The 25678-nt window shown below is 36.6% G+C and overlaps 1 protein-coding gene across 6 annotated transcripts in view; it reads right to left on the bottom strand.

The window, feature by feature from the left end:
• The window catches only part of LOC120412567 (myb-like protein Q), a 175570-nt gene that overhangs the window by 22638 nt on the left and 127254 nt on the right, over window positions 1-25678 (bottom strand). For 5 of the 6 annotated variants that reach the window (XM_052710842.1, XM_052710844.1, XM_052710845.1 and 2 more), the window contains 2 exons: window positions 5502-5759; window positions 4716-5267 (listed from right to left, as the gene is read on the bottom strand). In XM_052710842.1, the coding sequence (XP_052566802.1) occupies window positions 4716-5267; window positions 5502-5759 (810 nt within the window). The remainder of the gene's footprint in view (window positions 1-4715; window positions 5268-5501; window positions 5760-25678) is intronic. The other variant, XM_052710847.1, reaches the window with a different exon arrangement.

The raw sequence follows: 25678 nt of genomic DNA, 5'->3' as shown, positions 1-25678 counted from the left end.
AAAATAGTTGACAAACTAGCATTTTTTTCTGTAGCATTCACGAAACTTCTCCTTCTGCTGTCAAAAATCTGTAAGATATTTATGAATTTATGAAAATATATCTTTTCTCTAAAGTTTTAAGTCTTTTTCCGATTTGTAGTCCCACATTTACAATTTTTCAATATACAAGTTTTTCTCAGTGCATCGGCAAAATTTTAGAAAAAAATGTTGACCTCTGATTTTTGTGGGAAATTTTTAAGGAAAGAGACAAAAAGATGACAAATTTTTCTATTGTAAATAAATAGGTTCAAGACCTTCCCGATAGAATGTCTCTGTTTTGGCAGAGCTATCCATCGCAAACTGTCGTCTCATAAGTTTACGATTTTTGTAATTAAAAAAAATGATCAGCATGCATTTTTAAATTTCAAGCCATTTTTTTAGATGTATTAAATTGAGTATTCACCATCACATTATTTTTTCTCAAGGAAATTATAAAACCCAAAAGAGATTTTTTTTAAGTTGAGCATTTTACCATTTCATTTAAAGTTTAAAACAAATGCTTCGAAAGCTTAAAAAAATATAGAATAAAAATAAACCTTTTTAAAAATTTGCAAAAACTTTGGGATCCAGGAAATAATCCTAAATAGCAAAAGTTGAAAAAAGTTGAAGATACCAGATTACCGAAATTTTCGAAATCCTTTTTTTTAAGGGCGTTGCTGCAAAGTGATTTAGGAATAAATTATCTAAAAAGGCGGTGAATATGGCAACGATGGACTGTTGAAAATATTAATTTGGTAGTGAAACAGACCATTGACCACTCAAATTTGACGCTGTACTCGAATTTGACATAAAAAATTAGAAAATAAAAAAGAGCTATGAATTTTAAGAACTTCGGTTAATCGAATCTTCGGATAATGGCTTCTGGGCCATTTTTGAATTTCGAATGTTTAAATTGGTGAGAAAATCGAATAAGTTAACAAACCAAAAAATAATTCACCTAAAAATGAGAAAGGATGAGAAATTTTAAATATTTTAAATCATTTCAACTAAAAAATTACACACTCTCAACACTCCCATCTGCTTAATGACGCACAGAGAACATTTTGGCATTACGTTCAACTTTGGCGCGTACACAAACGAGCACTTTGCCGAAAATAATGACGCACTTGTACGGTGGGAGTAGCCGCCCCGAGGGAGTAAAATTTTGGGACGGTTGAGGAGTTTACAATTTCCAGTCAGTCGTCTCTTGACCGACCGACAGACGGACTATAAACAGACCCAGAGAAAAAAAAAAGAAAGGCGGATTCATTCAACAGTTTTCGCGAGATTCTGGAAAAGTGTTTGGTTCTAGCGTTTCATAGGTTTATGCATCGTTTACTTTTTTTGGTCGAAAATATGCGCAAAATGTTTATATTTGTTTTTATGCCAAGCTGACGGTTCTTGCCAAAACGGGTTGGCTATTTTTAAAATGATGTGCTGTTTATTTCTACGCAATGGTTTCAAAAAGGGTCAAATAATTTATTTATTTTAAAGAATTTTTAATAATCATTCAAGTTAAATACATTTAAAAGAATCGTAAATTCTGAATTTGCCTAAAATGAGATCTTTCACAAACTTAATCAAAATGTAAAAATAATACATTCCCTTAAGATGTGTGACGATTCATCATCGCTGTGGTATTTCGATTGGAATGGGACTTGGCGTCTTTTTTCGCGTGCGTGGGTGGTAGCTTTTCCACATTTTTGTTTTACTCTCTCTCGTCTCAATCTCTACCCATACATGAGAGAAAGAGCTCGAGAGTGGAGAGGAAAAAAATTACGAGGAAAATTGGGTGGTGGTGAGGCGATGTAAATGTGAGAATAAATAAACAAACAAAATGGTTGGGACCGCGCGCGCGACTGCGAGTCGAGAGCCATCTGACGAGTGGTTCACTTCATACGCAAATTTCACATTTATTTATTGCGTGGTAATAGGATGGAATGTTCATTCATGGACTAAACATTGAATTGAAGATGCTCACTTGTGTGAGGAGTGTTTGGGTGTGCTCTAGTTTCGATGGAAGTCGGTCGATCATGTGTGGGAGGTGGGGTTTGATCGGATTTTGATTGGATTCACATTAATTGTGTGCCAATTAGGTGGGTTGTTGCTAATGATTATTTGGAAAGCCTTTTTAACGACATTCTTTTGTACCTTGTCAAATGGATAGACACAATTTCAACGGATTTATCCACTCCACTTAATTGATATTGTATTGAAATTTTAATTACTCTACTCGTCTATTAAATATTAAAAGAACGGATCTGATCTAGGTAATTTTGTACGATTAGAAGCACAATAAAATATTTTAAAAATCAAAAGTCGTGTTACGCTCCGTACAACATTTTTAAACTTTGTGTGGAAATTTTGTTACGAGGGTGGGGGAAGGAGTCCAAAAATTGATTTTTTTTGCGTTACGTAATAAAAGAACGCTCCCTAATGACCCATGAGATTTTAGGAGAAAAATCCTCTCGCCAATTTAAACTTTGGCACTTATAGCCTTTTAAAATACATTGATTCAGAATGGTAATACATTGAATAAAAATGTAGAAAAGTTCACAAAATATTTTCTCAAAATGAAATATCAGCATATGAGCGAAAATGAGCGAAAGAGACATTCAAATGAGCCGCTCTTAAAAAGAGCAGTTTTGCCCACCTCTGCTAAAAACCACCAGAAAATGGCAAAAATTCCTGTTTTTTAAACAATTTTTATTTATGAGACCGTTTATTCTAATTTTGATGTTTAGGCCACATTGTGAAAAAACGGGTTAAATAAATGATTTTTGGGACATTCTCTACCAACTCACACGAAATCGGAAAAAGTTGCCCCGACCCCTCTTTAATTTACGTGAAGCTTTGTAATTTTGTCCCCTGATTATGAATCCGAGTTCCGTTTTACGATACCTCGTGACGGAGGGGCGTTATGACGAAATTCGAAAAAATGATCCTTCTAGCTTATTGCAGATTCGAAAAGTACATTAAATTTCACTTAAAATTACATGTTACAGATGGGTAACGAAATATGAGGGAGGTTTAACACCCATTTCAATTTTGCATAAAAGTCCCTTTGACACCTTATTTCCAAATCATCACCATTTCAGGCTGCAAATTATTAATAAAAAGGGGTCGTACCGCCCCTCCGTCACGAGATATCGTAAAACGAAACTCGGGGACCAAAATTACCCTGAAAGACAGAGGACGTAAACCGAAGAGGGGTCGGGGCAACTGCTGTATGAGTTGGCGGAGGATGACCCTTTTTTGAACTGGATTTTTTCCCGTGAATTGTTAGTTTTTTAATCCGGCTGAAACTTTTTTGGTGCCTTCGGTATGCCCAAAGAAGGCATTTTGCATCATTAGTTCGTTCATATAATTTTCCATACAAATTTGGCAGCTGTCCATACAAAAATGATATGTGAAAATTCAAAAATCTGTATCTTTGGAAGGAATTTTTTGATCGATTTGGTGTCTTCGGCAAAGTTGTAGGTATGGATATGGACTACACTGAAAAAAAATGATACACGGTAAAGAAAAAATTGGTGATTTTTAACTTCGCTTTTTGTCACTAAAACTTGATTTGCAAAAAAAACACTATTTTTATTTTTTTTTATTTTCTGAAATGTTTTAGAAGACATCAAATGCCAACTTTTCAGAAATTTCCAGGAATCAATACAGATTTTTTCATAAAATCGAAATATTGGTCGCAAAAATTTTTCAACTTCATTTTTCGATGTAAAATCGAATTTGCAATCAAAAAGTACTTGAGTGAAATTTTGATAAATGACCGAAATCTCAGAGAATTGCTCATATAAATCCTGAAACGTTGAATATTTCAGCACTCAAATGGATGCTGAAAAGTACTTTCAGTATAATGTTTTTTTTTTTGTCAATTAAAAATAGGAAAGTAAGTAGTTTCCCAACGTAATTGCAAATGTATCATTTTTCAAGATTTTGTAATTCAGAAATTACGAATCGCCTTTAAATTATTGGCCAACCTTTACTGCCGTTCTACGCATAATTGTCCCATGTAATTTTTGGTCGATTCTGACTTTTTGTCATTTTTAGGTTTAGTTTGACGTTTACTTTCCAAAAAACACATAAAATGTAGTACTTTGTTAGTAAATTCATTGAAAACAACACCAAGTCTGTTTGTCCCATCGTTGTACTTCTACGCATAATTGTCCCACAAAGTATTTTCTTTCACGAAATTATCAGTTTTACGAAGTATTGTGTCTTGTTTACCTATTGTATAGCAAGAGGATTACAAATAAGAGTGATAAACTGCTAACTGGGATGATTAGGGACTTATGGGGTGAATAGGAACCCACGGGACAATTATGCGTAGAAACACAAAAAACCGTCGAAAAATTTCAATCGCGCTTTTCTCAGTTGCACTTTTTTGAACATGGGACAATTATGCGTAGAACGGCAGTTTACTGATGGTAACTGTTGCTATCAATCGAGCAAGCAAATATATGTTTTGTGCATGTTTAGTTAAGTACAAAGTGTTAGGTTATGACATTTTTAAAGGAAATTTTAACAAAATTTCTTAATTCTCAATGCACAGAGATGTAATTACGCTTGAATAAAGCAATTGTGATAAAAAGTGATCCTTTAATGTGTACCGTTTCTAAAATGAGTTTGACACGTGGCATTTCGCTGCCCTACGTGCAGTCGTGCGTGCGTGCAGTGTGTGTACTCACCATCGTAATCGTAATCGTTCATATCTAACGGTATAATGTTACTCGCGCTAATACTATTATTGCTACCGGTAGTAGTGGAATGCACATTAGTAGAGCCATGCAGCTGTTGTTGCTGTTGTTGCTGCTGCTGTTGCTGCAGCGCTTGTTGCTGCTGCATGTGTTGCTGGTGTTGTTGCAGGTGCTGCTGAAGTTGTTGGTGGTGTTGCTGGTGGAGTGCCTGCTGTTGCTGCGTCATCGACCGTCCACCAATCAGCGTGGGACTCGGGGTGGAGAACATCGGCGGTGGCGGAATCGGACCGATTTCGGACACCGGAATCGGCGGTTCCGGCAGCTCCGACAGCATGATGTGGTTCGCCAGGTGGTGCGAGTGCGGGTGCTGGCCATGGCCGTGGAGTTGGTGGTGCTGCTGGAGGGCCTGCTGGTGCTGTTGGGCCACGGCAGCCGCCGCCGCGGACAGGGCCGCTTGCGATGGGAGTTGGTTGGATTGCTGCTGGTGCTGGTTCTGCAGCTGTTCGCTGTTCGGCGGTGGAGTCTTCCGTTGATTATCTTGAACTGTAAGGAAAGAGAGAATGGAATTTTGGGTTAGTTCTTTTTGATCAATGGTGGTTCAGTTTTGCAGTTCAAATGTGTATCAAGCCTTTTTACTAAACAAGTCTGGTAGCAGAATGAATCAATGTGTGTGTGGGTGGGTGTAACTCAGCGGTCTATGGTGAGACGAACGAAATGGACAAGAAGCAGCTACGAGAGCAACATCAACACGCGCAACGCAACGCTACGAGTACTTACAACCATCGCTGTGGTAGCAGTGACCCCGGCGGGTCGCAACGGACAGCTTGGCCACGGTCGCCGGAGGTCCGAGCGAGTTCGGACGTTCCGGCTTGGGCTGATGGTGGTGGTGATGGTGCTGCTGCTGCTGCTGCTGGAGTTGGTCGGCAATTGTCGCCACCTGGGACGATCCTGCCGACGACGACGAGGACGAAGTCGACTGTTGATCGACGCCATTGGCACTACTACCCTGGCCGTCAGTCTTTTCTTTCCGTGGCTCTGTGTACGTTTGTGTTGGTTTTGTGTTCGAAGTTACAATTGTTAGTGGGTCACACGGACGAGACACGACAACATTCAAAATTGTTGGTGGGTTGTTGCAAGTAGTGGTTGTGGTGGTTTATTTGTAGTAGTGCGAAGTTTTGGAGGTGCGCGCGGGCAAGTTACGGTTAGAATTGGGGGGAAGAAAAAGAAGAAAAAGGGAGAAAAACAATGTAGCAAAAGCGACTCAATAAACACACTAAAACTATTCAAAAGGGTGGGTTGACTTAAAGGGGTTCAATTTAGTGGCTTTGTACACTAGTTTTAAAGTAATTCTAGTACTTCGAAAGGCGGTGTGTTAGTGGCGGTATCTAGTTACTAGTATTGCACGGTATTTTTTCTATTCATTTGTTTCGGTGTTCTTGACTGGAGCTAGAATGTTAGAGCTGCGTGTTTGGCAATCGATTGTTTCCTGAGAAATTCTCATTGTAGTGTGGCTTGTGCCGCTCTAAACTACACGTTGTGCAACAAAATCACTCGTTCATACCACAATTTCTCATCATTCAACCAATTTTACGACGCACGGTGGTTCATCTCAACCCTATATAATAATTTTTCTACTTTTTCCATACGCTTTTGTATGGGGAAAGTCACTTTTTAATGTATTGTAATTTTTTAGTATTTTAGCCAATCTTACGATTCTTGTCAAAATAGCCACAGTAGATGATCGAGAGTAAAATGGTCTCGGTTTGGAATGAGAGGTTGATGCTAGAACCGAGAGGTTATGCGCTAGAATTACACAGTAAACAATATAAAACTTGAAGGTAAAGAACGGTGTGAATTTAATCCAATCCATGTAATTTGAGCATGAGCATGAGCATGAGAGACCACCCATGGTTGTCCTTCTCCGTTGCTGAACAGGACCGTAATATCCTATCAATACAACCGACCATACGCTTGAACGATCTAATGGTGTTTCCCTTATCAACAGCATGTATGAATGCGTTGAAAAGATAAAACATCAAGATCATTAAAACTAGATCTGAAGCAAATAGGTAACAGTCATTGGCCACCAACGGCGCCCGCCATGTCAGTTTGTAGATCTCGGGGGATTGGGACGGGAATGTTAGTTAGCACAGGCTGCTACCAAGGGTGGGTTCTATACGATATCCACACCCCCACGTGTGCCGGAAAACTACTTCTACTTGGGATTTTGTTAGTGGGTAAGGGTAATGGCCAGGATTCAACATAGAGGATGATGATGCGATTCAATAATCAATAAATTTGGTTTAATAGTGTGATGTATTATGCATTCTCAAGGCAAACAGTCGGAGGATGCGGATGAGATTTTTCCCGGTTATTTGGTGTTGAGTTTAGCATAAATGATTCAATCTTAGACAGCCGGCTGTGGAAAGATAAAACCAAATAAAATGCGAAAACGCGAAACCGCCCGGACCGAAAAACCCACACAATCGAAAACGGCAACGAAAATCCTGCGTGATAACCGCGACGCGCACCGTTCAAATTCTCCAAAGCAACTGTCAACATCGCGAAATCACCCGGGTCGAAATACACACACAATCGGGGGGGAAACAAAGACGGAAACGGCAACGAAAATCCGGCGTGTTGACCGCGACGCACACCGTTCAAATTCTCCAAAGCAACTGTCAACATCGCGAAATCACCCGGGTCGAAATACACACACAATCGGGGGGGAAACAAAGACGGAAACGGCAACGAAAATCCGGCGTGTTGACCGCGACGCACACCGTTCAAATTCTCCAAAGCAACTGTCAACATCGCGAAATCACCCGGGTCGAAATACACACACAATCGGGGGGGGGGGGGGGAAACAAAGACGGAAACGGCAACGAAAATCCGGCGTGTTGACCGCGACGCACACCGTTCAAATTCTCCAAAGCAACTGTCAACATCGCGAAATCACCCGGGTCGAAATACACACACAATCGGGGGGGAAACAAAGACGGAAACGGCAACGAAAATCCGGCGTGTTGACCGCGACGCACACCGTTCAAATTCTCCAAAGCAACTCTTAATCCAATCCATGTAATTTTATATCAATTTACCCCGTAAAAAAATGAATAGAGAAGGTGTGAAATTTCATGGTGTAGTATTACCCCTTGTGTTGGTGAAAATATTTTTTTCAATTTATATTGAAAAAAAGTAATTACTCCGGAGAAGACGTGGATTAACACATTTTTAGAGGTAATAGTACCATTTTTTCTGACTTGGAAGATGTAGCAAATTTTAGGTGTATTATTTCCATGATTTATTTTTTACTTTTTTGGTTCAAAAAGTACAATTACACGTAGAAAGGGTAAATTCATATTTTATTAGAATGAAGGTAAAACAGTTCTGGATCCTACACAGAAACAAAAAGAAGTTCTTCAGTTGCATGTGAATGACCTTAGAGTAAAAAAATGCAATATTTCATAAAACTGTATGTAGAATTACTAGTTTTTGCTGTTAAAATTGAAAATAAATATTTATCGTTTTTGGAGGCATTGATACACATTTTTTCTAATACAAGATCTGAGATGTTATACTACCATGATTTTTTTAGTGTAATTTTACATCAATTCATGAAAAGAAAATGTTGGTATAAAAGAATATAATAAAACTAAGATTAAAAACAAAGTAAAAAAACAGTTACGTAAGGAGGAAAATTTGTTCAATATTACCCCATTTTCGATGTAATTTTCCTTCAATTAACGTGGAGAAAGTTCAATTACCTATAAAAAGATGTAATATCACCATATTTTTTACTGCGAAAATCTACCTTATTTTCAACTTTAAAAATTGTGTTAGTCTTTGACGGTATAAATAAACTTCTTTCTGATGTAGTTTTTCAAAATTCTTTCTTTGTGAAATTACACATAAAAAGAGGTAAATTTTCATTTATTTTTTTAAATGGATAACACATTTGTTTGCAATAAAACTTTTAAAAATTTTCAGATGTAATATACTTATGATTTTTAATCTGCACACAGTAGAAAGTGGAAATATAAAATTTGTATAACTTGATGGTTTAAATGTACATCTTTATTAATGTAATTTTGTCACAATTTATGTTGAAAAATGAAATTACGTTCAAAAAGCTGTGAATTTACACAGTTTTGAGGTAAAAAACAACACTTTTTTTTACTGAATTATTAGATTTACCAATTTAATATGTAAATATTACAATCATTTTTCTTACTATGAGTAATTGTGCACAATTTTTGGATGTTTAAGCGCCATTCACACTAAAGAGAGGGTTCTTCGCGTTCAATCAAACACTTTGAAACCGACATCTTCCCGCCAGCTGTTTCGCACACGTACAAATCGATGCGAGACATGTAAGTAACACTCGTAACATGTGTGAACCTCGCGAACGTTTACGTGCTCCAGGGCCATTTGACTCTATTACCGATATGGGTTCGTGCTGGAAGTTGATCGTTAAAATCGTAACAATTTCCCCAACGCTCTGTGCGAAGAAACAAAGTAACATTAAGCCCAGCGGTTGTCGTCTTCGTTGGGGGGCAGGTTATCCGTTCAAATTGTTTGGCTATTTTTGGCAACCAAAGTCTCAAACAGTCGTCAGCACTTGGCTGAATAATACCACGGTTCGATATTCGTGTCAACGACGGCGAAGGCGGCGGCGGTTTGAGACTTGACTGACGCCGAACGACCTGAGTCACCGCGGAATTTGGGCCATTGATCCTTTGAGACACCGTCGTCGTCGAAGCGAAACAGTTCGATTTGGTTGATTTGGTAACACTTTGGGTGCAGTGTTTTGGGTGTGCTGATTCAGTTTTGTAAAATTACATGTAATGTTGTGTAAGACAAGCTTTTAAAATTCACCGAAATTCATACGTTTCCGAATGTTACATGAAAGTAATTTTGATTGCATGTAAGTAATTTGGATTGAATGTAACATTGCACGCAGCTAATTTTACATGAGCTAAATTTTTACATGCTTTTTTATTGAGCATGCAAAATTACTAAAATGTGTAATATTACATGTAAAATATGCAATATTTTTGTGGTAGCAATACACTTCACTGTACGACAACAGAAAGCCTAAATTTGGAAATCGAGCTCGACCTTGTATTTTCGATTTGAATTTCACCTTGAATTTAATGCCATCGCAAAACGAAGGCAATAAATCATAATGGATCAAGAAATAACAACCGGGTTGTTGAAAGCTTTCGGAAGACAAGTCGGTGAAAGCCTCGCATAATAAGTGGAGCTTTTCTATTCTTAAAAACTACTCCACTTCCTAAGAATCGCGCACCATCCTGTCAACTTCAATCGTGCGCAAAGTAGCACAATTTTAGCATTTTTGAGTAGAACAAAAAAGTTGCATAACAGTCGCGAAACTTTGCTCGCCAAATGATAAAGTTAAATCCGCTGCGTTTTTTTTCCTTTCGCGAATAAATGTGGCAGCCTTGAAAGTTTTTCGTGCGTCGAGCTTTTCGCGAGAAAGCTTGCGGTTCACCGCGCATAAATAAAGTGCGAAAATATTAATTCACTCCTTGTGCGGTCCTCAAACCAACTGATTCGTAGTGGTTTTCTCACGCCGGGGTTTGTTTCCGGTTTTCGGACGGAGGTGTAAATTATGTTGAGTGGTTCAGAACAAATTTTTTAACTGTTTTCGTAAAAAAAAACTGGAACTTTACATGCGAATTCATGTATTTTTTTTTCAAGGCATTCAAATCGTTGAGTTTTCTGCGTAAACACTACTGACATGATATCAGTTTTACCTTAAAGTTATTTGATTCTAAGGCACCATAGAAGAAACTAAAATATATGAGCAGTTCTCTACGGAATCGGTCTTTTTTCTTTAATTTTAATTTCTGTAATTTTTAATCCGGCTTAAACTTTTTTGGTGCCTTCGGTATGCCCAAAGAAGCCATTTTGCATCATTAGTTTGTCCATATAATTTTCCATACAAATTTGGTAGCTGTCCATACAAAAATGATATGTGAAAATTCAAAAATCTGTATCTTTTGAAGGAATTTTTTGATCGATTTGGTGTCTTCAGCAAAGTTGTAGGTATGGATATGGACTACACTGAAAAAAAATGATACACGGTAAAAAAAATTTGGTGATTTTTTTATTTAACTTTTTGTCACTAAAACTTGATTTGCAAAAAAACACTATTTTTAATTTTTTTTATTTTTTGATATGTTTTAGAGGACATAAAATGCCAACTTTTCAGAAATTTCCAGAATGGGCAAAAAAACTTTGACCGAGTTATGATTTTTTGAATCAATACAGATTTTTTCAAAAAATCGAAATATTGGTCGCAAAAATTTTTCAACTTCATTTTTCGATGTAAAATCGAATTTGCAATCAAAAAGTACATTAGTGAATTTTTGATAAAGTGCACCGTTTTCAAGTTATAATCATTTTTAGGTAACTTTTTTGAAAATAGTCGCAGTTTTTCATTTTTTAAAAATAGTGCCCATGTTTGCCCACCTTTGAAAAAAATATTTTTGAAAAGCTGAGAAAATTCTCTATATTTTGCTTCTTCGGACTTTGTTGATACGACTCTTAGTTGCTGAGATATTGCCATGCAAAGGTTAAAAAACAGGAAAATTGATGTTTTCTAAGTCTCACCCAAACAACTCACCATTTTCTAATGTCGATATTTCAGCAACTATAGGTCCGATTTACAATGTTAAAAGATGAAACATTCGTGAAATTTTCCGATCTTTTCGAAAAAAATATTTTCAAAAATTTAAAATCAAGACTAACATTTCAAACGGGCCAAACATTCAATATTACGCCCATTTGAAATGTTAGTCTTGATTTAAAATTTTTGAAAATATTTTTTTCGAAAAGATCGGAAAATTTCACGAATGTTTCATCTTTTAACATTGTAAATCGGACCTATAGTTGCTGAAATATCGACATTAGAAAATGGTGAGTTGTTTGGGTGAGACTTAGAAAACATCAATTTTCCTGTTTTTTAACCTTTGCATGGCAATATCTCAGCAACTAAGAGTCGTATCAACAAAGTCCGAAGAAGCAAAATATAGAGAATTTTCTCAGCTTTTCAAAAATATTTTTTTCAAAGGTGGGCAAACATGGGCACTATTTTTAAAAAATGAAAAACTGCGACTATTTTCAAAAAAGTTACCTAAAAATGATTATAACTTGAAAACGGTGCACTTTATCAAAATTTCACTAAAGTACTTTTTTATTGCAAATTTGATTTTACACCGAAAAATGAAGTTGAAAAATTTTTGCGACCAATATTTCGATTTTTTGAAAAAATCTGTATTGATTCAAAAAATCATAACTCGGTCAAAGATTTTTTGCCCATTCTGGAAATTTCTGAAAAGTTGGCATTTTATGTCCTCTAAAACATATCAAAAAATAAAAAAAATTAAAAATAGTGTTTTTTTGCAAATCAAGTTTTAGTGACAAAAAGTTAAATAAAAAAATCACCAAATTTTTTTTACCGTGTATCATTTTTTTTCAGTGTAGTCCATATCCATACCTACAACTTTGCTGAAGACACCAAATCGATCAAAAAATTCCTTCAAAAGATACAGATTTTTGAATTTTCACATATCATTTTTGTATGGACAGCTACCAAATTTGTATGGAAAATTATATGGACAAACTAATGATGCAAAATGGCTTCTTTGGGCATACCGAATGCACCAAAAAAGTTTCAGCTGGATTAAAAAATACAAAAAAAATCGAATGACCGAAATCTCAGAGAATTGCTCATATGTGATTTTCAAAAGAATTTTCCATCACTACCCCAGCAATCCCTTTTCCAACGTCGGGAAATTGATTGGAGATTTTTCTTTCCGCCGACGAGAAGCAAAACCACGCTCACTTGGAAAAAGCTTTTCTGCTCATCACAAAGCCAAAGTTTTGCGTTTGCCACCGCGAAGAATCAATGATGTAGGGTGGATGCTGAGTAAGTTTCTTTCTTAAAAGGACTTCCTCTCTCCTGGCAATCTCCCTGTTGAGATCCGCCAAATCTTTTGAATAATTGACAAAGTTTTGCGCACCACAAAAAGGGGTGATAATCGGTGAACACACGCAAACACGATGGAAACTGTCTGGAATTTTCAAGGGGGATTTTGTTTTTTTTTTTTAAATATTCGAAATTTCTGTTCATTTCTATGTAAGAATGATAGGTAATTTTGCACATAACTGTACGTAAAATTACATGTCTTGCCTCTTCTTTAAAAAAATAAGCAAAACTAAGCAATCATTTGTTTCAATCACCCCTCAAGAAGCTACTCAGTAGACGGTATCAAACCGAGTGTGTTCATAAGAGGATTTAATTTTATGTTCATCATTTTTACACTTTCTCATTACGTGCTGGCAGGGGTTAACGAGAAAAAAAACGGAAAATCTCAAGTTGGCTGGAAAAAAACACTCATAACGGGAATGAAAAAATAAAACGAAGAATAACGCAACCTTGGTGTGGTTATAAAAGCAACCGTGAAATGTTTCCCTGCGGGAGTTTTTCATCAATCTTGCTGAACCGCCACCACACTGGCAGCCACGGTAATAAAAGGGGATGACATTTGCGCGCTGGGATGGCCCCCTTCTAAACGAGCAACAGGGTTCGATTTGAGAGCTTCTGCGTGTTTTGATTCGAGCTGTTGCTTAGAAAAATAAAAAATAAAAACGTTTCTTTAAGGGTTAAAAAAAAAACAATAAAATGATTGTAAACATGTTTGCTTTAATTTATCAACTGTGAGACTTAATAAAGTTAAGTTCATCTTATTGTAAGATGCAAAATTATGCATTAAAAATCGAAATCTTGTGTTTGAAAAAATTACATGAAATTGACTGTGATTATGTATTTTACGTTTTACGTTATCAAATATGAGTTCCAATAAAAGTTATTTTAGTCTTTTTAAGATTCGATAACATGCTTTAAAAAAGTGCCATTTGGTTTGAAATTGTCAGATACAAATTTACATGGATGTGACTGTGATTTTATACCTGATTTGTTTTCCTCTTTAACTTACTTCAGAAACGAATTAATGCTAGGTATTCGTACACGAGATGACACTCATGCCACAGCCCACGCCATTTAGGAGGGGCGAACTTTTCCCACCAGTAATTTTGTGGTTGTCCCAGCTAACGATAAAGGACAACACAGTTGAAAAAAGTGTAATTTTTCGAAAAAAAATCAATAAATTCTTTTCGGAATTTCTATAAATGTCATATCCAAAACTCCAAAATCTAATCCCAAGAACTTTGCCAACCAAATGGAGCAAAAAGTCCTTCCTTAGAAAGGGAATCAAATCACGTAAAAAGAACTATGCTATTATCTTGGAAGCAGGTGGCACATTAGCTTTATTAGTTTTGTCACACCCACGGTACGGGATGACAGATCTTCTGGGTTGGAAACAGTTGCAGTGGTTTTCGCAGGCTGTTTGCATGGTTGGTATTGCGTGGGCGGGATTCTTAGAAGAAGAGAGACCTCGTTGATTAGAAAATTGAATCAGTTGGAAGAGGCTTCCATTTTTTTTTGGTCTTCAGTTATGCACAGAGAAAAGAACTGTAACTTTTCACGTATAAACGTAGTTAACGTAAAATTAAATATAAAGTTGTAATTTTACGATAGATTTGATGTATAATATAGAGAAAAAATACAACTTTTTGCGATAAATGGTTTAAAGATTACACAATTCTTCATCAAATTGCCAAACTAAATTCCCTCCTCCAGCAAACAATTTTAATTGCAAAACTTTGCAACCGAAAAGCCGAACCGCCCACGAACAAATTGAATCACAAGTCCTTTCCCCTCCAATCAATCTTTCGGTAGCCCCAACCAACAGAGGCCCCCGGATATCCGGACGCGATCAATCGAACCCCTCTCGAAATTGAATCGCAACTGTTGCGAGCATTGACAACATTCACTAATTTGATTCTAATTTCATTGGACTCTCGAATTTCCCAGCGTCGAAAAAGAGCACACAAACAAAAAACAGCGACTCAAGGAGCAGGTCAAACGTCTACGAAACGACGACGATTCTCGAATCGAATCTTCCACTTGAATGATTATCACTGATTCTCCGTTTCGCAGGCGATATTTTTGTGATGTTCTTTGCTCTTTAGGACGATGCACTCCTAGACTTTGGGACGTCGTAGAAATCGAACGTCGAAAGGAAAAAAAATCTTTTACTATTCGAAAGTCATCGACTTGGGTGAGAGAGAGGGTAAAGAGGGATGATTCTGGACAGTAAATTTACATGCACTGTGATGTAAATTTTTTGATGATTTTCACATTTGAAAAGATGGTTTATTTGTACATATTTTTGAGTTTGAATTCATGGTTTTTAAGCAATCGCATATAAAAAGGTACCTTTACATAAAACTTGACGTAAAAAAATTTATCTTGATTGAATTTACATAAAAAATCATGTAAACTTTATTATTTTTGTTTCTTTAACCTGTAATGGAATAATCGATTTAATTTTATGTAAATTTACAAAAAAGTAACGTAAATATTACACTTATTTCTTGTACAAAAAAAAAACAAAATTTTGCATACGGCTTTCCTCGAATGTTAAAATAATAATATTGTACCAATTTTAGATTCCTCAACCCTACAAAAAGATAGCACTCTTTATCGATATTGTTGAGATAAAACTATAGCAAAAGACAAAACATCACACCAAAATAAATAACACACAAAAAGAGAAGCAGCTCCGAAAAGTTTCTGACGCGAGAAAACTTTTGGCGAAGGCAGTTGTACAAACAGAAAGACAAGTTTTTTTTATTCCCATTTCTACTGCTACTTTCTTTGTTCCATGCTGGATGGTGGGAAAGTTATTCCCCGCACAAAAAAAAAAAAAAAATAGTGACTGGGATTTCGATGGAGGGAGAAAAAGGGACAAGACATTTTCCTGTCGGACCAGCAAAGAGGCAAAATTGGCCAATCGAAATCCCGAAGGGATGGGTGTGTCTGGTCGGCCATCTGGTTTTGGCGATATCGAAATTAGTTTCTGTCAAACTGTAATGTCGAAAAGGGGGTGTTATCGGGTGGAATTTATCGGTGGTGACACTTTGTGATATGAATGTATTCTTTGCAGTCGCAGGTTTGAGTTAAAGATTGCAAATCTTCGTATTTATTGCAAGTAATTATGGTAAATTGCACGTATTTTTTTTTTTGATTTATCATGTACTTAAAAGGATTCAGAACACATGGAAAACTTATTATTTACAGGAAATGGTGGATTGTAGTTAATTTAATTAATAAATTTTAATGAATTTTTAAAACATTTACGAAAAAATACAATTATTTTAATGTAAATTTACTCTGAAGTAATCTTTAGACGTTCGCAATCCTTGCTCCCACAAATTTTATATTGTACTGAAAATGTTTGTTTTGGTTGCAATCAGCCCATCAGTAACATGTGAAAAACTTATAATTGAAAAACATTTGTCGGTTGCAATGAAATTACATTTTTACACGACCCTCATGTAAGTTTTAGTTATCTGTTACATGACTTGAAAACGGCATTTTATTTGTTTGTTTTGATTTGATGAAATTCATTTATAAGATTAACAAGAAAAAATGATTTTTTTTACAACAATGAACTTTGTAAAAAAAATACAGTTACCTCAGTGTAAATTTACGTGTAAAGCGTTTATCGTTCGCGCATTGATCCATTTCACGCCTAAAGGTGTTTATGACGCTTTCCAAACACCAATTTCCAATTTACTTCCGCTTCCGGAAATCAGGCCAAGTGAAAAAAAACTGGAAATAACCCAACATCGATTTCCGGTGCCAGAATGCCTCGCTAGGAAATGATGGGAAGGTTTTCCTTTTGATTATAATATAATGCCATTTCCCCGTGGCCGATTTTCCCCGACGGCCGGAACTTTCTGCACCAACCAAGACATTCCAATATCAATCCGGACTATTTCCGGTGGTTGTGATGGTGGTAGATCCCCTTCTCGAGCGACGGTTGTTGTGAAAAAGAACGGTACAAATGTATATGTATGATTACATAAGCATTCCCAGGGTCTTCATTTTATTGAGGGGAGAGAAGAAGAATAAGAAAAAAAAGGTTCGTGGAACAGATGTGCAATGCAGTGATGGCAAAAGTTGAAATTTGGAAAAACTTTGCTCTCCAAGAGATTCTTATTGAGCACTCACGGAGAAAAAATATAGAACGAGAATGAAAAAAAATCATCGTTCTCTCACGTTATGATCGGGAGTAAATTCGATTTCTCCACAAAAACTCGTTTGCTCTTCAAAGAGCTGAAGAGCTCGCCAAGAGCTTTTAGAGAGCTGTTTGCTTTTGCAACACTGACTCTAGTGATGCATTGCGTGAATTACACAAATTTGAATTTTATTCAGCTTTCCATTCAAAAAAAAGATTGAGCGAAATTGAGCAAAGCTCAAACATCTCACCACCTGCTCACTAAGAGCACTTTTTTAATTTGTTTGGCAACACTGGCTCTAAACATTTCTTTGTATGAATAAACTTTTTTTCACGTTGAATTTTATAATGCTAATGATTCTTATGTATATTTGGGATTTGCAACATAAATTTTCAAAAAACTTTAATTTCTTTGCAAAGCAGTCAAACTTTGGCACCTCTGACACCACTCCATGGAGACAGAAGAAAAAAAAAAACTATTTCTGCAACTCTTTATTATAATTTGATTCGTTTTATGTCTCCTGTCAGCTCTGTTGGGAGGAAAAAAGGGGCAGGGAATTTCCTTTTCAAACATCGTCTTGGAATCCTGCACCGGAGGAGAAAGCACCGGCTCAAAACTAGCTCCATTTGCAGCAGTACAAAGAAAGAAAAAAAAAAGTTGAAATCCGGAAAATGAAATGAAATTTTTATGCTTCCTGCGCTTCTGTGTGTGAGCATTGGGTCGTTTTTCCCTCTAAGCTCGAAAACATAACCCCTTTGGTCTAGCTTTTCCCCTCGCTGACGGCCATTTGGTCGTTTGTTTGTTTATTTAATTTTTTATTGACATTGAACTTCGGATGCGACTGCCGCGTCGTGACGAGGGAGCTGGCGTTTGGTCTTGAAAATTTCAGTGCCAAACGGAATTGGAGGAGAACCTAATTTCGACCTAGTTGAACCTATTTTCGTTCTTGAAATTTTTTTGTTACTTTTAAAAGAATTAATTCACCTTTTAATGAAGTCATGACCAAAATGTGGCTGAGCATAGTTGCAACTTGTATTCAATATCATATTAAAGCAAAAAGCGGGAGTAGCTTGCATACAATAAAGGTAAGATAAAAGCACGACATCTAGTGGTGAATAGACGCATTTCCAACACTCTAAATGCAATTTTCCAACAATTTCAACTCCATTATTTCCGTTGATAGGATACCGTCAAGTTCAATAAGCGTCTTTCGCTACCGCGATCACATTACGGATGGTTTCAGGGAAAATTCGATTTATCGAGGACTCGAGCGTCTGAAAAAAAAATTTTTTGGGGCTTTTTGAAACATTTTGAGCAATTCAGTCGAGGGTTTACGGGAAAAGCCTCAATTGAGATATATGTTTCCACTCCCACTTCCATTTCCGTTTTCCCTGGAAGCCTACTCCCTCGAAAATTGGCCCATCCCCACAAAACGATTTGTCAATTTTATTTGTTTTTCCTCTTACGAAACCGGCGTGGCGTCGTCGCCGTTTTCGACGTCGTCAGCGCCTAGATCAAAGATAAAACGGCTCCTACAGACTGACGCTTTCCGTTCCGCTTGGCTTGCCTTAAAAAAGGACACACTTTGGGGATTCGGTTACCTGGAAGAGGGAGCCCCCCCCCCCTTGATTCCAGCTCAAACATCATTACAGCGGGCCGACATCAACAAGGCACCACCAGTCGGGAGCAGGTCGTTATCGAATTCAATTTATCGAAATTAACGATCCATTTTTGTGACTGTGTGTTTTGCTGTTTGCGTCCAGGATTTCTAGTTCAATGCCAATGGAACCATTCCCGTAAGGGCAGACTCGGCCCTTGACACTGATTTCTCAGAGGAAAACCAACTTGATGAAAAACGATTCGGGGCGAGGCTGCCAAGAAATGGCTGTGCCCTCTGCCGGGCAATTAAACGTTGGCGAAGGTAAAGGACACGAATAAAATGAATTGTTCAATTTCCTGAAGCAATTAAGTGGTCAGATATAAAAAAGGTCCATGAAAATGTCAAAAACATTGTCGAATTTGACGGAAAATCGAAATCTCGCAACAAAAATGTAGTTCACAGTTAAACTTGTAAGCAATATCATGCCAAAACCTTAAGCAACTTGTATGCAATAAACGTAAAATTAAATCCCGACATCTGGTGGCGTATATGCGCAACTTCAACATTGTTGAATCAACAAACACCACTCTAAATGCTATTTCCCTAAAACCCAGCCATGTCTACCCCATCAAACAATGTTTTCTGAGCCTTTAACAAGAAAAGCTCTTTAGAAAAGCCAGCCCCAAAACCGCCTCCGACACTATTCCAACTTTTAGCTCAAAGCCGTGACAGTTGAAAGCTTCCGTCCAACACTCTTCCGAAATGGCACGGAGGCTTAGGAGGACTTTAACGGTTGCGAAATCCCGTTCTCCAAAGTCTTTAACCTTCCCCACCATCGCCAGCTGAGTCGTAAAGTGACCGGGGTTTTTTAAACATTTTTAAACTTGCGTCACACGCCGACTATGTAACTGACAGCTGTGACCGAAATGCGAAAGTTATGAATGACTGGCCCCGGCTTCTACTATGCTGTGTCGTATAGAGGAAATCTCGCACGCTTGAATGAACTCGAATTCTTGGAAATTGAACTCATTTTCTGAGAAATAAAAAGTACACCAACGACGTACACAATGCTGTTTTGCTTGCTTGCTGTGAGCAAAGCAATTTTTGCAACCATAAAAATTACCGAGACGGAAAATGACTGGCCAAACCCAGATGTCGCTGGCGAGAAATGACTCCGGGGTTGTTACGTTCTTGCGATACAAGATTCGTGGAGAAGCTGATATTTTTGACAAATTTTGCTTAAGTAATTTGCTATTTTAAACAAAGACGACCCAATTTTGCGTTCAAAAAACACAAATATTTGAAGCATATTTTTAAGCTTAAAAATTAATAAGTATTTTTTTTTGACAAATTGTGTTCTATTGACCCAAAATTGTTTTGGTCGGGTTTTGAAAATAAAAATTTTGTAAAAAACACATTTATTCGAAGCTCAAGCTTTGAAATTAAAAAGTATTCTTTTTAACAAATTGTGTTCTGATGACCCAACATTATTTCGATCGGGTTTTGTAAAGGACTTATTTGCCATCAAAAGAACACAAATATTTGAAGCATATTATCTAACTTTGAAATCATTAAGTTTTAATGACTAATCATTATTTTGGTCGGGTTCCTAAAACTGAAATTGCAGCTGCCTGAATACAGCTTGTAAGTTTAGTTTCTATAAGACTAAGATTTTTTTTTAGCCAACTAGCGATGAAACACGCTTTCACCAATTAATGTTGAAGAAAAATGAATAATATCAGTTAATTTGCAGACACACTTTTCCGTTCATCGAGACAAAATTGAATGTTTTATCTTTCACAAAAAAAAAAAACAAAACTTGCTAATCGAATGCAAAAACTAAATTTGCTGTTAGTTTAACAATCAAAACAAGGTGTGATTAGCTGTTCAAAAGCATCACTTAATTTTTGGTAGATTTTTTTTTATGGATTTTATAAACATGTTTTTTTAAACAAATCATGTTCTAGTAATCCATAATTCTCTTGGTTGGTTTTGAAAATACCTTCAAAAACGAAATATGCAATTTATGAGATTTTTTTTGTTTTAGGGTTTAATATCAAATAAAGCTTAAGTTTCGTTACCCAGCACTGGTTAAAAACATTCAAAATTATGCAATTTCCAACCAGGGTTCATATTAATTATTTTCGCCATAATTTTCCCAAACCCGTCGGTGACGAGATTGCTCGAGAATACTCTCTGAGTTTTTCTTGTTTTCCTGCCAAAAAAGGCACGTAAATGTGTGTGTGTGCGTGTGTGATGCTGCTCGTCATTTCCCTAATGATGGCAGACGAAAGGAATGTTTTCCTTTCCTCGTGGGAAGAAAAAATAAGAGGAAATAAATCTCCCATAACTTTCCGTTTTCCCCGCTTTTCACTCATCTCATTAAGTGTGAGAATGTGTGTTAGTGCGATTTTCAAAAGTGCAATGACGTTTAGATGGGCATGTATTGGTAACCACTAGCTTAGATGGGATTTTCTTTTATTTTGTTTTCGCTACTTTGCTCAAAAATGCGCAAAACCAAACAAACATTGGAGCGAGCGGGCAAATTTTACTACTATTTGCTCACAAAAATTTATTTTCGGGTCGTAAAGTTCGAAAGAGCTCAAACATTGCCGCCGTCGGCATATGGGTAAACCAAAACAAAAGACCAAACAATATATTCGCGCAAACCGTACAAAGCGGATTTTTTATTTGTTTTCAATTTTCAAACTGGCTTAATAAAGAGCGCACTCACACAATTTTACGTGTAAATTTACATCGCAAAGGGCGCAAATGAAAACATGGTGACATTTTCGAAATTACCGATGGCTTTGGGAAATTGCTGCGATATTTTAACGATTTTTCCTCTTCTATCAAATCCATCCTCTGATAGCAAATGTGGCGGAATTAATCGAAACGGCTTGCCGGTTAAATGTTTGTGTGCGACCCCCTGGCAATTTGGCCGCCATTTTAACCCATCACGAGCCATTTAGCCAGCTGGGCGTAGGAGGGATGCTATGAAATGTTATTAAAGAATTCAGTTTTTCAAGTTGTGTAAGAACATGATTTGTTTTCTAGAAAAAAACAATTCATGTTTACTTGTATTGTTAGTGTTGTAACGTTGATTCAAAACTAACAGAAAATGTTTTAACTAACAAATATTGTTATTTTCAATTCATTGCTATCAAGAAATGTTATTTTTGACATTTTTTATCAGTCTCACAATTCAAATAGAATTATCATCCTTTTTAAAACCAAAAAGTGCCTTCAAAGAATTGCCTAACCCTTGTTTATCCCCTTCTAACCAAGCGTTATGTATTCTGTCAAAGGAATTTTGCTGTTTGTGTGCGCAAAAAATATGGTTCCCCAGAACCAACACCATCATCCCGATTCGTCGCCGGAGACGACAGATAAATCGAGTCAAAATAGCAATATATTTCGCAATATGTGTGCATGACAAACCCCGACAGATCAGCCCAGCTTCAAGTCGTCCCGAGACTGCCGTCGTCGTTTTTCTTCACTTTTATTTATTTAATTTTTTTGCCAATTTTTTTCCCGTGTGCGTTTTCTTTTGTGTTGTGAGACGCCCCGTAGTATCGTTTTTTTTTTCGTATGATTATAAACTTGGGTCGGCAAAGGCGTCTTCTTTTATTGTTATTGTATTCAGCAGCTAATAATACGAAAGAGTGGCAGAAACATTCGAGATAAGACAGCAGCAGCAGCATCAGTAGCAAAACCAGCAGCTGTCACTGTCTGTCTGGTCCTGAGCTCTGGCTGGTCTGGGGCGATAGTAAGTGGAGATGAGACTTTCCAATCAAAATAAAGAAGTGTGAGATCCCATAAAAGTTTTTCTAGAACATAATTTGTTAGATTTGCAACCTTTAAGCCCACCATGAACAATGCTTGTAAAAACTGTAAAACAAACAAAATTTGTACATAAAATATGACAGAATGTCATATGGTGGAACACAAACAAGATGTTGGATTTTTTTTTTAATGTCGCTTTTAACAAGCTTTGTTTTATTTCATTGAAATAACTAAACTCTTGATTTTGATAATTTTCAAACAACAAAAAACGTTTCGTTTTGAACTTTTTCTTAGATTACAAGTTACTATTTTAGCAGATCACTTTTTAATCCGAAACAAGCCCAGCAATGTTTTTTCTCACTTGTCATCTGACGCCCCGATTCATTTGACATTTCTGATGTTAAGTTACTCGTGAAATTCCCCGTTTCCTTTTGCATTAAAGTTGATTGCATGAATGTTACGTCTTCCTCGACATGCTCGCTCAATCCTTACTACTCGTTTGTACGAAAAACACGATTCCACCACTCTCACCCCGGTAGAACTTTTTTTCCCGGACTTTTCCTCTCGCTTTCCATTTCAGCTATCAGACAACGAAGAAAGGAACGTGTCGTAAACATGTTTGAATTAATGCGGAATGTGAACAGGGGAAAATATGTTGAGTGTTGATTTTTTTTCTATTGTAAATGTTTTGAGAAAAATTCGTAAAATTGTGTAATTTTTGATTCATTTTATAATTTCTAAAACAACAACATGTTGAAAAATATTTAAGAAAATTCTGCTTTCCGTGTTTAAAGCTTTCGCAGTAATTTTTTGTATTTGTGATTCTTAGCGGGAATTTTCCTGACTAAGTCAAAAGACAAATAAAAAGTTAATTTTTGTCAAATCAAACTCGTCAATCAGAAATTAAACAATTATTTTTCTTAGAAAAAAAAGAGCCAATTTTTTCCTGCGAAACGTATGATTGGAATTTCAAAACAAACCTAACATTTGTCCCAAGGTCTCGCGAAAATGATGTGAGAAAAAATGGTACACACTGAGGCGCAAAATCGCGAAGATAAATAGAACCACTCAAAAGGCGCTCAAACAAACGTGAAATTTTAATTGCCATGTTTTCTAGTTTGTTTGCCGCACGATAAGTGCGTGTGAAGTAATTAATTTTATTAAATTGTGTCACATTTTTCTATGGGAAATCAGTGTATAAGAATTCAGTGCAAATTCTGTCTACATTTTTACATCAAATTTAAGTAACTTTCAAAGCAGTTCACACTGTTCACCCTAAAATTGGCATTCATGTTTGCGAAATCAAGCCCGGGAGGGGGCAAACACAGATTTCCCATAATTTATGCGCCACCCATTTTGCTGCCCTTCATCGAACACTTGTCTTCCAAGAAGCAGGATTTCCATATACTGTTTGTTGCACCCACGCGCTCGAAACCTTGAATGATTGCATTAATATTCAGCATAAATCCCGGATTGGATCCTTTTTTCCCACAGTTCCAACGGCGAGAATCTTCCGATTCATGGACCAATTTGACCAAAAAAAGGGAAAGAGGAATCGTGTGAAGGTTTTACCCTCTAGTGTCCAAATATATTTTTCGAAAAAAAATCTACTTATCATGATATTTTTTTTTCAAATTTCCCCAGTTTAGAGTTCAGTTCTTCAAAATTTAAGTGAAATTAGCGTTTAATTTTTTTAAGGTAATGCCAGCCACTTTTTGTCGCAAACAATTTGGGTCACGTCCCGTTTCCAGATTGACTTGAGGTGATTTAACTGAACACAAATATTTACTTTTTAGAAAAGCATACAGCGATATCGGTTTTCACCGTCATGAGAAGACTACTTGAGCAAGTTTTGGGGCAATTTGTTTTTCATCCCCATCAAAGGAGTGACGGCTTTCGGTTGGACAGTTGGGAAAATTTGAGGGTGTCCCGTGGAGTCACTTTGTTGGAAATAGAGTGGAACTAATTTGGTTTGAGTTTTGCGTACACGGTCTGAATCACAATTTTCAAAAAATAATCTTGAACGATTTCTTTTTTTTATAGAATTGTTTTGAGTAAAAACGTTTGTTAAAAAGTCACTTTTCCCTTTTCAATTGTTAATATAGAAAATTTTCGTAATCCAATATCGCGGAAATTCGTCACATTCCTCAACAGAATCTGAATCGCGAAAAGTATTTTCGCGTCGTCACCGTCGCGGGCGAATCATTTTTAATATCTGGCTCAAGGTGAGATTCGCCGCCTCTCTTTCGGCGCCGATTTAATTTATCCCCGCGATTTTCCGCCGTCTCGAAAAGGCCAGTAAGACACTGCTGGCTGGAAGGAGTAAACAACGGAATGACAAAATTTCCCCACGAGAGATTCACCAACACACACATGTGAAAAAGTGTGAAAATTTACGCGATCAAAATCACTGAATTGTAGGTGAGGGTCGTCAGCTACACATTGAAAAAAATTATGGTATTATTACATCGATTGTGGTTAAACAAAAAGTGTAGTATTATCTCCAGAAATTAGTAAATTTACATGTTTTTATGTGTAATTTTACATATTACACATGAATTGAGTGAAATTTACATCGAAAAAGAGGTAATATTTAAGCATTGAACTTTCAACGTTCTAAAATTATTATTTTTTTCTGTGCAAGGAATGTTTTTCAACTATTTCCATAAAATGTAGTAAAATGTTGGTTCGCAAAATTCCACCGAAAACCAGATTCCCCAGCAGTAGCAGCCAACAATGTAAACTTTATCGCTAATCAATAAATAATGTATTTTCAAACAAAAATGCCACACCTTCTACTCCCAACGCCGGAGATTGCTGCTCTCCCAAGTAAGATAAGAGAAAATATTCAAGGAATTTCCCTCCTGCCATGACTGCTGCCCGGCCAGATACCGAAAACCGTAACAGCCATTTATCTTCGAAAAACCCAAAGTGGTCCGAACGTCGGCCAGCCAGAGCACTTGTTCGGAATGTGCACCGGTGAAATTTTTTAAATAGGTTTTTCTTTTAATAAAATAAGGAAATTGAGAAACGAAGAAAAAATAATTTTCTTCAAAAAACATGATTTTTAAACTCAGCTGTCTCTATGCTCACCAATAACAAAGTATGTAAAAAATGAATAATAAAAACAAAATTTGTAACGAAAATAACAATACAAATAGATCGTCGACGCAACACAAAATTTTAGTGTTTGGTCTTTGATATCTGGTCATTTGGTCACTTGGTTATTTGGTCAATTGGTCTTGGTCTTTTGGTCATTTGTTCTTTTAGTCATCTTTTGGTCTTTTGATCGTCTGGCATTTTGGTCTTTTAGTCGGCTTTTGCCATTTGCTAATTTGGTATTTGGTCGTTCAGTCATTTGGTCATTTATTATATTGGCCTATTGGAAATT

The sequence above is a fragment of the Culex pipiens genome, chromosome 3 (assembly GCF_016801865.2).
Source record: "Culex pipiens pallens isolate TS chromosome 3, TS_CPP_V2, whole genome shotgun sequence".
NCBI lineage: Eukaryota > Metazoa > Arthropoda > Insecta > Diptera > Culicidae > Culex > Culex pipiens.
The sequence above is the reverse complement of the archived record's forward strand: the minus strand, read 5'-3'. Positions and strand labels throughout refer to the sequence as shown.